General features: G+C 52.6%; 2 protein-coding genes and 1 long non-coding RNA gene across 9 annotated transcripts in view; 2 read left to right on the top strand and 1 right to left on the bottom strand.

The window, feature by feature from the left end:
• The window catches only part of GOLGA3 (golgin A3), a 61,806-nt gene extending 59,512 nt beyond the window's left edge, over window positions 1-2,294 (top strand). For all 3 annotated transcript variants that reach the window (XR_010147876.1, XR_010147875.1, XR_010147877.1), the window contains one exon: window positions 1,228-2,294. The gene's annotated coding sequence lies outside the window, so the exon portion shown is untranslated. The remainder of the gene's footprint in view (window positions 1-1,227) is intronic.
• Window positions 752-9,049, bottom strand: LOC134807424 (uncharacterized). Its single transcript, XR_010147888.1, has 3 exons — window positions 8,654-9,049; window positions 6,563-6,748; window positions 752-967 (listed from the first exon to the last, which is right to left on the bottom strand). It is a non-coding gene; the product is annotated as an uncharacterized LOC134807424 (long non-coding RNA).
• Window positions 9,050-9,336: 287 nt separating this feature from the next.
• Window positions 9,337-16,348, top strand: part of ANKLE2 (ankyrin repeat and LEM domain containing 2) — a 39,279-nt gene continuing 32,267 nt past the window's right edge. Inside the window, exons 1-2 of one of the 5 annotated variants that reach the window (XM_054663831.2) lie at window positions 9,608-9,761; window positions 14,324-14,454. Coding sequence is in view for 2 of the 5 variants with exons in the window: in XM_024348187.3 (XP_024203955.3) it covers window positions 9,406-9,586 (181 nt within the window). In the remaining 3 variants the exon portion in view is untranslated. Of the gene's footprint in view, window positions 9,587-9,607; window positions 9,762-9,808; window positions 10,137-14,323; window positions 14,455-16,348 lie in introns of those variants that run through there. The other 4 variants (XM_024348187.3, XM_063785302.1, XM_063785304.1 and 1 more) reach the window with 4 other exon arrangements.

Genomic DNA, 16,348 nt, shown 5'->3' with positions numbered 1-16,348 from the left:
TTTAGAAGGTTAATTGGTAAGGTTAAGGTAGCATTAACCACAAAGATGTTTGGTATTTAAAAAATATTCTCTAGAAAATATTGGAATTTCCAAAATATATCATTTGTACAGGGTTAATTTTGAAATAATACTTGAAAATTTCATTATAAATATATCCTACTTTTTATCTTAAGTTGAAGATGTTATTTACTAAATTGTTCTTGTACCATTAGAAAAAAAAATACGGCAATTTACGTTCTTATTTATTTTGGCTGTACTACCCCTTTGTTTTAATTTTAAAATCAAGAAATCGGGCCGGGCGCGGTGGCTCATGCCTGTAATCCCAGCACTTTGGGAGGCCGAGGCGGGTGGATCACCTGAGGTCAAGAGGTCCAGACCATCCTGGCCAACATGGCAAAACCCCGTCTTTACTAAACATACAAAAATTAGCCGGGGTGGTAGTGCACACCTATAATCCCAGCTACTTGGGAGGCTGAGGCAGGAGAATCACTTGAACCCAGGAGGCGGAGCTTGCAGTGAGCCAAGATTGCGCCACTGCCCTCCAGCCTGGGCAACAGAGTGAGACTCCGTCTCAAAAATAAATAAATTATTTTAAAAAATCTAAAATCGAGAAATCACACATTCAGTGGGGAGCGACTTCTCCTTGCTTATGGAAAGTCCTCAAGTGAGTGATGTTCACCGTGTATGTTTTTTTCTCTTAGGACAGACTAATTCTGAAAATACTGAAGGAAAAGTAGCTCTATGTTCTCACCCCGGTTTTCCTGCGTGTGTGCCCTTGGGTGCGATGCCTCCCCCAGCGCTCTGTGGCCGCCGGTGCCAGGGCCCCCTCTGGTTTGGCAGGGCCTGGCTGCCTTTGCTCCCTGCAGTGAGTCTTTTGGTGTTTTCATGCACGGCTTGTGCTTCTGTATCTGAGGCCTCTCGTGTTCACGCGGACACTTCCTTCAGGCTTCCTTCCTTAAGAAGACGCCTAAAAGAGGAAGTTGGAATTTTTTTTTTTTTTTTTTTTTTTAAGACAAGAGTCTCGCTCTGTCGCCCAGGCTGGAGTGCAGTGGCGTGATCTCTGCTCACTGCAAGCTCCGCCGTCCGGGTTCAAGCGATTCTCCTGCCTCATTCTCCCCAGTAGCTGGGATTACAGGTGCCCGCCACCACACCAGCCTAATTTTTGTATTTTTAGAGGGGTGGAGTTCCACCATGTTGGCCAGGCTGGTCTTGAACTCTTGACCTCAGGTGATCCTGAGCCTCAGCCTCCCAAAGTGCTGGAATTATAGGCGTGAACCACCGCCCCCCCGGCTGAAGTTGGATTTTTAAATTGCTTTTTTTTATTGTTGAGGTTTTTTTCTTATCTCCAAGGGACTCTTATGGCACTTCTACCTCCCAGTTACTTCAGTGTGTAAAGTTTGAATTATTTTGTTCTTGTGGGCAGAAGTGGGAATGATGGAATATCCTCACGGAAAAGGCAGTGAAGTTGGGAGTACTGCTTAGAAAACAGGGTCACCAGCGCATTATGTGGCGTGTTCATCCCCACGCTGTGTGTCACAACAGGCTAGGGCACTTCACGATGTCACTACTTGTTTTTCTGACGTTCCAAAAACAATGTAACTTGGTTTTCATGTGTTTTTCCGTGGTATATGTGAGATTGACGCTACGGGTCTTACGGACTCACACCCGTTCCCACTCTCTGCAATATGGATCAGGCAGTGTTTTTGATAGGATGTGAAATGGACTCTCCTCGGGTGGGTCCAGCAGGGTCCCTGCCCACCAGAACACAGTCTGTGCTGTGCTGCGCTAAGGAGCTGGCCCTCAACTCTCCTTGGTGCAGGGTTCCCACAACATAAGAGTCCTAGTTCCCCGAAGTCTTTAAAAACGAAAACAGAATGTTGTACGTGAAGATTCTAGGAGGGGAGGGACCAGCAAATCTGAGAACCGTCCTGGGGCCTCCCTTCGAGGAGCCCTCTGATGTGAGGAGGGACTTGAGTTGAGTGACGCTGTGGTGTGAGGTGTTCTGAGCTCACTGACCGGAAGGTCCAGGTGAATCTCGTCATAAGTGATCTCAGGCTCTCACAGGATCCGGAGGGAAATGTGTTAGAGGGTCTGGAAAATTCAGTGCTTTTGAGTTACTTGTTTTTATTAAAAATTTCCTCACAAAAGAGAGTCCTCAAGTTGTGGCTGTTCTTGGGAAAGGGGTCACCGTGTCTGACAAAGTGTGACTTTAAAAAGCACGTTGATTTTTTACAAATGTAAGTGTGCTTGGGAATTCCTTAAATTTTGTGCAATAAACTATTTTTTGGTAAAGATTTTCATATTCATTGGAAGCTTCATTTTAATATTTATATTTTGTCGTTTGGCAGTAACTTTGTAATCTCATGTTATTACACACTCTGTTCAACACGTGCTTTAAAAGAGAATTCTACTGTCCTGCCGGTTTCTGGCAGGAGTGAAGCAAACTTCTGTGGCTTGTGACCACGGCAGACGCGCGGCACCGCCTCCTCCGTCCTTGGCCCACGCTTCACTTTGCCCGTTGTCATTGGCCAGGAATACAGAAGGCGGGGGAGCAAGCTTCCCGGTGAACCGGGGAAGGATGGTGACCGCTCTGTGCTGCGCCTCCCGAACTGGGTCTCATCATCCAGGTGCTGCCCTCTGCTGGGCCTCCCCGGTGACAGTGGAGTCATGACTCTCAGACCTCAGCAATGTGACTTCCCAGATTCTCATCTTTTTCAGTCTTTTTCATCCGTACTTTGATTTTGGTCATTAAGAGTTAACCAGGCGTAAGCTGGGCGTGGTGGCTCACGCCTGTAATCCCAGCACTTTGGGAGGCTGGGAGGGGGTGGTCACCTGAGGTCAGGGGTTCAAGACCAGCCCGGCCAACATGGTGAAACTCCACCTCTACTAAACAAAAAATTAGCCCGGGCGTGGTGGCGGGCGCCTGTAATCCCCACTTGTCAGGAGGCTGAGGCAGAAGAATCACTTGAACTCGGCGGGCAGAGGTTGCAGTGAGCCGAGATCACACCACTGCACTCCAGCCTGGGTGACAGAGCGTGACTCCGTCTAAAAAAAAAAAAGAGTTAACCAGGTACAGAGTTTTCAGTTAGACGTTATTAGAGGCCACCATGGTTTAAAAAGTACAGAAAAGGGGCAGGAAGTGGTGGTCGCTGGGCTTGGCCCTGTGGGATTAATGAATGCACTTCTTCCTGTGAGCGTTACCAGCTTCTGTACCCAGAGAATTGCTACACAGATCAGAGTAAAAATTCCCTGACCACCTTCTGTGGCCTTAACTTTCTGAAATATTAAGGATATAATTTTTTTTTTGTCTATAGAACCCTTAAGGGGACATGTATGTATCTGAACTTTTTCCTTTTCTCCATGGAGTTGCTACGTGTTTGCAGGCACTGCACTGACAGGTGTATTTTAAGCTGTGTCTGTCTCAGCAGCTCGAAGCTCCACGCTGCATCCTGCTACAGAGCTCAGCAGTGGGTGTCAGGAGTGGTTTTGGCAGAGATGAATGGGTCACTTCTTCCTGGCTTAGAGTGGCGGCAGGTACTGTCAGGAATTTGGGTTGAGTGTAGGACAGAGGACGTATCGCTGATGGGAAGCTCAGGATTTTTTTTTTTTTTTTTTGAGACGGAGTCTCACTCTGTCACCCAGGCTGGAGTGCGGCGGCGCGATCTCGGCTCACTGCAAGCTCCGCCTCCCAGGTTCACGCCATTCTCCTGCCTCAGCCTCCTGAGTAGCTGGGACTACAGGCTCCCGCCACCACGCCCGGCTAATTTCTTTTTGTATTTTAGTAGAGACGGGGTTTCACCGTGTCGGCCAGGATGGTCTCGATCTCCTGACCTCATGATCCGCCCGCCTCGGCCTCCCAAAGTGCTGGGATTACAGGCATGAAGGAGACTCAGGATTTAAAAATCACCAGGTCACTCAGAAATCTGAGACCTCGGGTAGTATTAGGAAGCAGGCCAGGCACAGTGGCTCATGCCTGTAATCCCAGCGCTTTGGGAGGCTGAGGCGGGTGAATCACTCAAGGTCAAGAATTTGAAACCAGCCTGGCTAACATGGTGAAACCCCATCTCTACTAAAAATACAAAAATTAGCCGGGCGTGGTGATGGGCACCTGTAATCCCAGCTGCTCAGGAGGCTGAGGCAGGAGAATTGTTGAAGCCGGGAGGTGGAGGCTGCAGTGAGTGGAGTTCGTGCCGTTGCACTCCAGCCTGGGCAACAAAGTTGAGACTCGAGATAAAAAAAAAAAGCAGGAAGCAGATAATGGGGGAAACTAAGACGACTACACTTCCGCCGTCTAGCTTGATGGATAAACATGACAGTTGCTGGCAGCGTCCCCAAGCCTTTCCCAGATGACGAGAGCAAGTCCCAGCACTTGGTGGCGTCTACAGTCGGGAGCATTTGTTGGAACTTGGCGGCCTCTACACACGCTTCCGTCTGAGGGGGAATGTTGCAGGTTGCGATAAAGAGCATACTTGGGCAGTGGCCTTTCTCCTGGACACAGGGCGATGTTAAACTGCCGCTGGGCCGCCTCTGCCCATGTTTGCAACGCCCTCTGCTCGCCTGTGTGTGGGGGCGTCCTACAGCCCTCCCCCTGGCAGTGCCCTCTTCACCTGTGTGTGGGTGCGTCCTACACCCTCCCCCCGGCTCCACCACTGGCTGCCGGTGACCTTCACAGTGTCCATGTCTCTAAGTTCTGACTCCATCTGAAGTGAGGGCCGAAGGTGGCAGAACCTCTGGGAGGCGTGAAGGCCGACTGTGGGTGCCCAAGGCAGCTGAGGGCTGGCGATGCCCCCATTGCTGATGAGGTGGGAACCTCTAGCCCCAAAGGCAGCATGTCCTGGCAGCACCTGGGGAGGCAGCTCTGGGAGCACCACCAGGACGCCCATCTCCGTGGCCATCGGCTCAGGGATTTGCAGGAGATTGCTGGGCTTTTCTACACATCGTCGGGGTTGGATTTCACCTTCACATGAAATAGATATATTTTGAGACGGAGTTTCACTCTTGTTGCCCAGGCTGGAGTGCAGCGTCTCGATCTCAGCTCACTGCAACCTCTGCCTGCCGGGTTCAAGTGACTCTCCTGCCTCAGCCTCCAGAGTAGCTGGGCTTACAGGCTCCCGCCACCACGCCCGGCTAATTGTTGTATTTTTAGTAGAGATGGGGTTTCACCATTTTGTTCAGGCTGGTCTTGAACCCCTGACCTCAGGTGATTCACCTGCCTCTGCCTCCCAAAGTGCTAGGATTACAGGCATGAGCCACCGCGCCCAGCCCACAGTGAAATATTTTTGAGTGTCATGTCTAAATGCCCTGAAACCCAGGGAAGGACAATCTTGTCTCTGCTCGCGGAGCCTCCCACAGCACTTCAATTGTTGCAAGATTTCCTTCTGAGCGTTAAACGTGCATTTCTGGAGACTGGATAGATACGTCAAGTGTATCTTCCCAATGCTTTCAAAAATGCCCCCATCTTCACCCAGAAAACAGACCCCCCCCCCCCCCCCGCCACCTGCCTGTCCCTGCAGCTGGGCGTCTGATGGTCACGGCCGCAGCTCCCCTGAAACCCCTCATTCCCCTGCATCAGCCCAGGTCCCACCAGGTTCTGGAGCCTGTACGTTTCCACTCAGGGCCGTTATCTCCACCTGAGGGCCTCTGGCGTCCTGCGGTTGCCGTCCCTGCCCCTGCATTTCCTCTGCTGAACCACTTGGCCTGGGCTGTTTTCCTGACTAGACCCTACGTATGTAACATATGGCTGGGTTTCTACAAGTGCTAAATAGCCATTGATAACAAACTTAATAGACACACGGCCTTTAAGGAAATCCAATTAATATTGAAAAAGAAGGGGAAGAAAAAAAATTAGCTACTCCCTGCTCATCTAGGGCTTTTCCCAGCACATTGGGAGTAAATCCTCGAGCTGTGAGACTTCAGCTTCCGCTCAGTCCCTGGGGCTCACATGGCCCCTTTGTGATCTCGGATCAGAAATGAAGTAGAAGTTAAATTACAACTAGGAATAAAATCAGGGCTGGGCGCAGTGGCTCACGCCTGTAATCCCAGCACTTTGGGAGGCCAAGTCAGGCGGATCACGAGGTCAGGAGATCGAGACCATCCTGGCTAACACGGTGAAACCCTGTCTCTACTAAAAATACAAAAAATTAGCCGGGCGTGGTGGCGGGCGCCTGCAGTCCCAGCTACTGGGGAGGCTGAGGCAGGAGAATGGCGTGAACCCGGGAGGCGGAGCTTGCAGTGAGCCGAGATCGCGCCACTGCACTCCAGCCTGGGCGACATAGCGAGACTCCATCTCAAAAGAAAAAAAAATTCAGAACGGCTCTCAGAAGAGGCCATTGATTCTAATAAGCTTCATTTTGTTCATTCACCGGAAATCTACTTCTACCTGAAGGAGTTTACGTCTCAAAGTTTTTCATTTCTACCTAAACAGTGGCTAATATAGGGTTGGCTTCTGAACAGTGGAGTTGTTCTCCATGTTTTCCTGTAATTGTTCCTTTCTCATTTAACTGGGAGTGGATGCATTACATGGGGGTGAGGGCATGGCCCTATCAGGACCCTGGCTGCTTACCTGGATTCCATAGAAGTCCTGGTGTCAAGGCTGGTGGAGCTGCTGCACCAGAGACCCTCAAGCATGAAAACAGGATTGACCAGGACAGCCTCACGGTGTCGAGAACAAAAGTGCCTTCCCTCTCCGCTAATCCACAGCGTCCACCTGCCCGAGAACAGCTCTCCCGGTCCCACCTTCCGTCCCGCTCTGAGGTGAGCGAGGAGAGAAAAGACAGGAATGCGCATTGTGGGCGCTTGGGCTCCGTGGCCGCGTCCATCACCGTCCGTCCACTCTCCGCTGCCTTTGCTTAGTCATGTGGCCGCTGGATGTGTTCAGGAGACGGCAGCGTCTCCACTGCCCACTGAGAGCTTCTGTTATTAAGAAAAAGCTCTTAATAACTTAATGGAGAGTGGACGCTGGGTGTCAACAGTTGACTACAGCTGACCATTTAACAAATCAGCTCTAAAGCCCTTCATGTATGGAGGCTCCGTAACAAGGACTTACATAATTACCTTTTTATGTATGTATGTATGTACTTGTTTATTTATTTATTTTTGAGACAGGGTCTCCCTCTCCCAGGCTGGAGGGCAATGGCGCAATCTTGGCTCACTGCAGCCTTGACCTCCCAGGCTCAAGTAATCCTCCCTCCTCAAGGCGTGTGCCACCACGTTCAGCTAATTTTTTAAATTTTTAGCACAGACAGCGTCTCGCCATATTACTCAGGCTGGTCTCCACCTCCTGGGCTCAAGCGATCCTCCTGTCTCGGCCTCCCAAAGTGCTGGGATTACAGGTGTGAGCCACCGTGCCCAGCCTTCTTGGGCCTCTTCTAAGGGAAGTATATAAGGCTCTGTCCCATGACCTATCACCTCCCACAAGCCCCACATCCTAATACCATCACCTTGGGGGTTAGGGTTTCTTTTTTTTTTTGAGACAGAGTCTCGCTCTGTCACCCAGGCTGGAGTGCAGTGGCGCGATCTTGGCTCACTGCAAGCTCCGACTCCCGGGTTCACACCATTCTCTTGCCTCAGCCTCCTGAGTAGCTGGGACTACAGGCGCCTTCCACCATGCACGGCTAATTTTTTGTATTTTTTAGTAGAGACGGGGTTTCACCGTGTTAGCCAGGATGGTCTCGATCTCCTGACCTCGTGATCCGCCCGCCTCGGCCTCCCAAAGTGCTGGGATTACAGGCGTGAGCCACCACGCCCGGCCAAGGGGGGTTAGGGTTTCAACATATGAACGCTGGGGACAGACACTCAGAATTCAGCAGAGGTGTACGTTTAACTTTGAAAGAAACTGCCTCACTATTTTCCAAAGTGGTTAACTCAGTGTTTGCTCTTGCCAGCAAAATTTGATATTGCCAATTTTTAAATTTTAGCCATTCTGGTGGATTTCAAGCAGCATCTCATCGTGGTTTGAATTTCCATTTCATCCATCTTCAAAATTACTGACCCTTTCTTCTGTAGTGCCCAACCAACCATTAGTATCATCCAATGATATTTTTTAAGAGATGGGGTCTTGCTATGTTGGTCAGGCTGGCGTGCAGTGGCTATTCACAGGCGAGATCACGCTCATGGCAGCCTCGAACTCCCGGACTGAAACTACCATCACCCCTCACGCTCCAGAGTTGCTGAGACTACTGACCTGAGCCACCTCGCTCAGATCAATTATGTTTTTAACCAAGGATATCAATTATATTTTTCAGGTCTTTCATTTAATAGTATCTAAATTAGGCGGGGCGCGGTGGCTCACGCCTGTAATCCCAGCACTTTGGGAGGCCGAGGCTGGTGATCACTTGACATCAAGAGTTCGAGACCATTCTGGCCAACATGAGGAAACCCCGTCTCTACTAAACATGCAAAAATTAGCCAGGCGTGGTGGTGGGCACCTGTAATCCCAGCTACCTGGGAGGCTGAGGCAGGAGAATCGCTTGAGCCCAGGAGGCGGAGGCTGCAGTGAGCGGAGATCGCGCCACTGCACTTCAGCTGGCGACAGAGCAAGACACTGCATCAAAAAATAAATAAAAAATTAAATTACATACAGTAAAATCCTCCTTCCCTTTTTCGAGACAGGGTCTCACTATTAGGTTGGTGCAAAAGTAATTGCGGCTTTTACCATGACTTTCAAAATATCTGCCCAGGCTGGTCTCGAGCTCCCGGGCCGTGGGGATCCTCCCGCCTCGCCTCCCAAGGCGCTGGGACTCCGGACGTAGCCGCCGCGCCCGGCAAAATCCACGCTTTCAACTGCGCGTCAGGGCCACTTGGTGAAGGAGCGGGAAGCTCCGCCGGTCTCCCCAGCGCCGGCCGCGTGTTCTGCGGGTTCGCAGGAAAGTGAGAGGCGCCTCCTCACTCCTGCTCCAGGACGGGACGGCGGCCGCAAACGGTCCTCGGGCTCGGAGCACACGAACCCGGAGGCCGCACGCCTGGGAGGCTGCTTCGTTCTCGGAGACTCACAGCGCCCCACGGACGCCAGGCCGGGGCCAGGAGGCGCAAAGAAGCGCAAAGAAGCGCCGCCCCGCGCGCGGCCCCGCCCTGGTGGCCTCCCCGGGCCCCAGCCCCGGCCCCCGCCAGCCCATTGCGCTCCCCGCGCCGCGCCCGTCCCAGGACCCCGCGTCGGGCTGCCCGCGCCCCGCCTGCCGCGCCCGCCCGTCCGTCCGCTCGCCCGTTCCCGCCCGCTTGGGTCCCAGGGCCGGGGCCGCGCCCTCGCCGGGCCTCCGTGAGCGGGGCCGCCGTCCGTGTCCCCCGCGCCGCCCCGGCCGCCTCGAGCGCGGCGCCGTCAGGCAGGGCGCGGGCAGCCCGGCGCGGGGTCCTGGGACGGGCGCGGCGCGGGGCGCGGGCTCCTCGGCGGCTGCGGCCCGGGCGGCGGCGATGCTGTGGCCGCGGCTGGCGGCGGCCGAGTGGGCGGCGCTGGCCTGGGAGCTGCTGGGCGCCTCGGTGCTGCTGATCGCTGTGCGGTGGCTGGTGCGGCGGCTGGGCCCGCGGCCGGGAGGTCTGGGCCGCAGCGGGACCCCAGTTCCTCCGCCAAGCGCGGCCGCCGCCCCCGCCCCAGGTAAGGCCCAGGCGGTCGCTGGGTCCCCGCACCCTGGCCCCTTCCCCGCCCCGACGCCCTCCTCGGGCCTGGGGTCCGGGCCGCGCCCCTGGAGCCCCTGGAGCCGGCAGCAGTTGGGCGAGGCGGCCGGGGAAACCAGGGCCGGTCGGGAAAGGCCATTCCGGCCGCGGAAAGGGCAGTTGCGGGGGACTTGGCTTCCCGGGGCGGGGGCGGAGGGGCCACGCCGGGTTCGGGGGTGAGAGCTTTCCCGGGCCCGGGAGCAGCCTCCGGGGAAGGCGGCGGGGGCCCGGCGAGGCGTTAGCGGAGACTCTTGCTGCGGTCTATCGAGACCTGGGGAGGGATGGCCCAAAGGAGGGCGGCGGGGGAGGAAGCCCCTGGGTCCCGGATGTGTTTGGAACGTGAAGCCACTGCGGTTACTGGTCATTGAACGTAAGGCAGAGACGGAAAAGGCAAATGTAACTTAGGGGTTTGGGGCCAGAGGAAACGGGAGAAGGTGGCCATTTATTGCTTTGCGGTAGACTGTCGGGTCTGGGTGATGTGGAGATCAGAGGTGGGTTTTGGTCGTTTTAAGTTTGAGGTAACTGATACAGTGAACTGTGTTTTTCACCTCCATCCCCTTTTCCTGGCATACAAGTCTTGAAATCTCGGGAACCTCCAAAGTGATGTCTTTTGTAGGCTGAGTGGACTGGTGGCCGGCAGCCCCTAGGGAGCTTCTGGATGGGGCTGGTCGCAGGAAAGACCAAGGCAGGGTTAGAGGTTCTGGGGACTTTCAGCCCCACCCCCAACCTCTGGGAAGGAGAGAGGGGTGAAGGTTGAGTTGATCACCAATGGCTGATGAATCATGCCTGTGAAATGAAGTTTCTGTAAAAACCCAAAAGGGCTGGGTTCAGGGAGCTTCCAGATAGTACGTGGGGGTTCCTGGAGGCGGTGCCCAGAGAGGCCCTGAATTTACAAGCGCTTCCCCTCCGTTTTACCTCACGCATCTCTTCACCTGTATTCTTTGTAATCCTTTATACTGTGCTGGTAAGTGTAAGTAAAACATGTCTGTGAGTTCGGGAGCCACTCTAGCAAATTACCGCAACCTGAGGAGGTCACCGGGTTACGCCCCGTCGGTCCGAAGCGCAGGTCAAACAACCTGGGCACTGGAAGTGGGGGGCAGTCTTGGGGGGCTGAGCCGTTAACCTGTGGGGTCTGCTGGTATCTCCAGGAAGACGCTGTCAGAATAGATGACTGAGTTAGGATGACAGACGACACCCAGCCTGTGTCCACTGCAGAACTGATGACCTGCGTGATTTGTGGGGAGAAAATCCCCACATACCTGGTGTCTGAAGCATGTTGCAAGACTAGTGGGAGAAACTGAGTTTGTTTTTACTCTAAATTGTCAGACTGTTAGTCACTGCGGAGCGGTGCTTTCTGATGATTGAGTGGGGATTCCTGTCCATTTGTGTGGGTTTGTGTCTCGGCCCTACCACTTTTTTTTTTTTTTTTTTTGAAATGGAGTCTCGCCCTGTGGCCCAGGCTGGAGTGCAGTGGCGCGATCTCGGCTCACTGCAAGCTCCGCCTCCCGGGTTCAAGCGATTCTCCTGCCTCAGCCTCCCGAGTAGCTGGGATTACAGGCGCCTGCCACCACGCCCGGCTAATTTTTGTGTTTTTAATAGAGACGGGGTTTCACCATGTTGGCCAGGATGGTCTCGAATTCCTGACCTAAGGTGATCCACCTGCCTCAGCTTCCCAAAATGCTGGGATTACAGGTGTGAGCCATCGCACCGGGCCCTACCACTTATTGCTGTGGGCTTAACCTGTTTTCAGCCTGCTCATTTAGGAATAGGGATGATAGTAATACCTGGTTAGGCTTTTTTGGGAGTTGGGTAAGTGCAGCACTTGGTATGTGTTAAGCACCTCTGAGTGCTGTTACTGTCACCACCGGCATCATCCAGGCAGAGCTGCGGACAAGGTGGCGGGGGGTGAGGCTGGTGTTTTGAGAATGGCTGAAATAAAAAATACTGATATTTTTATTTAATATAAAAATATATTTTTATATATGATGTATAATATATGTATATCATATGGTATATATAATACGCGTATATCATATGGCATATATAATATACATATGTTATATATATAGTGAGCAGAGATTTAGAGAAACTGGGTCTCGTGCATTGCAGGTGGGGATGGTAAGTGGTGCAGCTACTCTGGGAATCAGCCTGGCAGGTTTTTAGGAAGTTAAACCTGCCCTGCATTCCTGAGCTTTTATTAGACAAATGAAAACTATTTTCACACAAAAACCCTTATTTAATGTTCATAGCAACTTTATTTGTAATTACCAGAAACTGAAATAACTCAAATGGTTAAACTTGCACATTGATACCCCGGGGTGCCACTCCGCAGCGATCCTCTCTGCCACGTGGGTGCCCCGGGGTGCCACACTGCGCAATCCACTCTGCCATGTGGGTGCCCCGGGGTGCCACTCCGCAGTGATCCACTCTGCCACGTGGGTGCCCCGGGGTGCCACTCCGCAGCGATCCTCTCTGCCACGTGGGTGCTCCAGGGTGCCACACTGCGTGATCCACTCTGCCACGTGGGTGCCCCGGGGTGCCACTCCGCAGCGATCCACTCTGCCACGTGGGTGGATCTCAAGGGCATTATGCTGAATAGGAAAAGCCAATCTCAAAAGTTGTGTACTTGGCCGGGTGCGGTGGCTCATGCCTGTAATCCCAGCACTTTGGGAGGCCGAGGCAGGTGGATCACAAGGTCAGGAGTTCAAGATCAGCCTGGCCAACATGGTGAGGCAGTCTCCACTAAAAATACAAAAAAATAGCGGGGTGTGGTGGCAGGTACCTGTAATCCCAGCTACTCGGGAGGCTGAGGCAGCAGAATTGCTTGAACCCAGGAGGTGGAGGTTGCGGTGAGCAGAGATCATGCCACTGCACTCCAGCCTGGGCGACAGAGCAAGACTCCATCTCAAAAAAAAAAAAAATTGTTAATGGAACATTATAACCCAGTGTTCAGGCCTAGCTGTTTCTCACATCTTTACCCATCGATCTGTCAAAGACCTTGTGATCATACTGATACTTCCAATTTCAATGCGACGTCCGCGGGTTTATTCTTTTTTTTTTAGGTGGAGTCTCACTCTGTTGTCCAGGCTGGAGGCTCACTGCAACCTCTGCCTGCCCAGTTCAAGCGATTCTCCCACCTAGCCTGCTGAGTAGCTGGGATGACAGGTGCATGCCACCATGCCTGGCTAATTTTTGTATTTTTAGTAGACACCTGGTTTCATCATGTTGGCCAGGCTGGTCTCAAACACCTGACCTCAAATGATCCACGCACCTTGGCCTCCCAAAGTGCTGGGATTACCGGCATGAGCCACCGTGTCCGGCTCCCTGGCTTTATTCTAATGCAAGAGTCAGTAAACTGTGGTCCAAACTGGCCCCCACCTATTTTCCTTAGTAAAGTTTTATTGGAATACAACCATACCCTTTTGTTTATGTATATCTGTGGCTGTTCTTTTTTTTTTTTTTTTTTGGAGACGGGGTCTTGCTCTGTTGCCCAGGTTGGAGTGCAGTGGCACAAACAGGGCTCACTGCATCCTCAAACTCTTAGGCTTAATTTATCCTCCTGCCTCAGCCCCCCAAGTAGTTGGAACCACAGGTGCACGTCACCACACTCAGCTAATTTTTTTTTTTTTGAGACGGAGTCTCGCTCTGTCGCCCAGGCTGGAGTGCAGTGCCGCCATCTCTGCTCACTGCAAGTTCTGCCCCCTGGGTTCACACCATTCTCCTGCCTCAGCCTCCTGACTAGCTGGGACTACAGGCACCCGCCACCATGGCCTGCTAATTTTTTAGTATTTTTAGTAGAGACAGGGTTTCACCGTGTTTGCCAGGATAGTCTCAATCTCCTGACCTCATGATCCACCTGCCTCGGCCTCCCAAAGTGCTGGGATTACAGGCATGAGTCACCGCGCCCAGCCATCAGATAATTTTTAAAGTTTTTGTAGAAAGGGTGTCGCTGTGTTGCCCAGGCTGGTCTTGAACTCCTGGGCTCAAGTGATCTTCCGGCCTCGGCCTCCCCCAGCACTGGGGTGACAGGTGTGAGCCGCCACACGCGGCCTGTGGCTGTTCTGAGCAATCACGTGGCCTTTGGCTCATAGAGTCTGAGATGCTTACTCTCTCGCCCTTTACAGGAATCGTTTGCTGAAACCCTGTTCTCACTCCCACTTTCCTTTCTGTCATTGAGAGTCCTGGCTCTCATCAGCCACCATGTATTCCAATTACTTGCTTTGCCCTAGAGTCCACAGAAAATAGCTTTAGGTGTGCTAACCTATACCATTGTGAAAACATCTACTGCCTAGAGCCTGTTCACACGGTAATGGTGCACAGTCCTTTTTGTCTTTCTCCTTAGAGCACCTAGTCACTCACTGTTTTCCAAAGTTACGTAGGTTAGCTTCCCCTGTGTTACTCACTTGTAATACAGTTAGGTGCATTTCTTCTGGCTAGTATTCCATGTGGGTGTCTCCCCCATCTTTTTGTTTATTTACTTATTTCTTTTTTTTTTGTTGTTGTTTTTTTGAGGTGGAGTCTCGCTCTGTTGCCCAGGCTGGAGTGTAGTGGCGCGATCTTGGCTCACTGTGACCTCTGTCTCCTGGGTTCCAGCGAGCCTCCTGCCTCAGGTTCCCGAGTAGCTGGGATTACAGGTGCCCGCCACTGCGCCTGGCTAATTTTTGTATTTTTTTTTTAGTAGAGATGGGGTTTCACCATCTTGGCCAGGCTGGTCTCGAACTGCTGACCTCGTGATCCACCCACCTCGGTCTCCCAAAGTGCTGCGATTACAGGCGTGAGCCACCGCGCCCGGCTTTACTTATTTCTTGAGTATGTAAATCACGAACATGTGTTTAAAAGGCAGAACCCTGTAGAAACTTAAATTCAGATGTATTACTCCCCCACCGCCATCGTTTTTTTTGTTGTTGTTGTTGAGACAGGGTCTGATTCTGTCACCCAGGCTGGAGTGCAGGGTGCCATCTCAGCTCGTGGTGGCATCCACCTCCCAGACTCAAGTGATCCTCCTGCCTCAGCCCCCTGAGTAGCTGGGGCTGTAGGTGTGCACTACTATGCTCGGGTAATTTTTTTTTTTTGAAACAAGGTCTTGCTCTTGTCCCCTAGGCTGGAGTGCAGTGGCGTGATTTCGGCTCACTGCAACCTCCACCTACTGGGTTCAAGCAATTCTCCTGCCTCAGCCTCCCGAGTAGCTGGGGCTGTAGGTGTGCACTACTATGCTCGGGTAATTTTTTTTTTTTGAAACAAGGTCTTGCTCTTGTCCCCTAGGCTGGAGTGCAGTGGCGTGATTTCGGCTCACTGCAATCTCCACCTACTGGGTTCAAGCAATTCTCCTGCCTCGGCCTCCCGAGTAACCGGGGCTGTAGGTGTGCACTACTATGCTCGGGTAATTTTTTTTTTTTGAAACAAGGTCTTGCTCTTGTCCCCTAGGCTGGAGTGCAGTGGCGTGATTTCGGCTCACTGCAACCTCCACCTACTGGGTTCGAGCAATTCTCTTGCCTCAGCCTCCCGAGTAGCTGGGGTTACAGGCATGTACCACCACGCCCGGCTAATTTTTGTATTTTTAGTAGAGACGGGGTTTCACCATGTTGGCCAGGCTGGTCTCGAACTCCCGACCTCAGGTGATCTGCCTGCCTCCCAAAGAATACAACGGGCTGGGCATGGTGGCTTATGCCTGTAATCCCAGCACTTTGGGAGGTCGAGGCGGGCGGATCACCTGAGGTTGGGAGTTCAAGACCAGCCTGACCAACATGGAGAAACCCCGTCTCTACTAAAAGTACAAAATTAGCTGGGCGTGGTGGTGCACGCCTGTAATCCCAGCTACTCGGGAGGCTTGAGGCAGGAGAACCGCTTGAACCCAGGAGGCGGAGGTTGCAGTGAGCTGAGATCGCGCCACTGCACTCCAGCCTGCCTGGTGACAGAGCGAGACTCCGTCTCAAAAAGAAAAAAGGCTCACGCCTGTAATCCAAACACTTTGGGAGGCCAAGGCAGGTGGATCACCTGAGGTCGGGAGTGCAAGACCAACCTGGCCAACATGGTGAAACCCCGTCTCTCCTAAAAATACAAAAATTAGCTAGGTGTGATTCCAGGCGCCTGTAATCCCAGCTACTTGGGAGGCTGGGGCAGGAGAATCGCCTGAATCCAAGAGGCGGAGGTTGCAGTGAGCTGAGATCGTGCCACTGCACTCCAGCCTGGGTGACAGAGCAAAACTCTGTCTCAAAAAAAAAAAAAAAAAAAAAAAATGGTGGCATTAGATTAAGGACAGAGAGTTTATATGAAAAGTGGAATCCTGCCCGGGACTGAGATCCTGTCTGTTTATTCGTAATTATTCTCCACTTGCCCCCACCCCTTAAACTGTGCCCTACAAGTTGCTTTGACCTACTGTGTGCCTGCTCCACTGAAGATTGGCCACAGCCCTTTGCATCAGTTCCTCAGCACCAAACTGTCTCTGTACAGAGAACCTGGTGAGGTGCTTATGCCTGGGCAGAATCTTGGGGTCAGTAGGTTCCCCCTCCAGGGTCTTTGGCAGACTCATTCATTGTTTAAAAGATAATCGCCTCTGCCAATAAGTAACAGCATTTTTGGAATTTTCTTGGAGTTGCGGAGATGGGGGCATCATAAAATGTTTTTGGCCGCCATGGTGGCTCACGCCTGTAATCCCAGCACTTTGGGAGGCCGAGGCGGGCGGATCACCTGCGGTCAGGAGTTC

The sequence above is a fragment of the Pan troglodytes genome, chromosome 10 (assembly GCF_028858775.2).
Source record: "Pan troglodytes isolate AG18354 chromosome 10, NHGRI_mPanTro3-v2.0_pri, whole genome shotgun sequence".
Lineage (NCBI taxonomy): Eukaryota > Metazoa > Chordata > Mammalia > Primates > Hominidae > Pan > Pan troglodytes.
The sequence above is the reverse complement of the archived record's forward strand: the minus strand, read 5'-3'. Positions and strand labels throughout refer to the sequence as shown.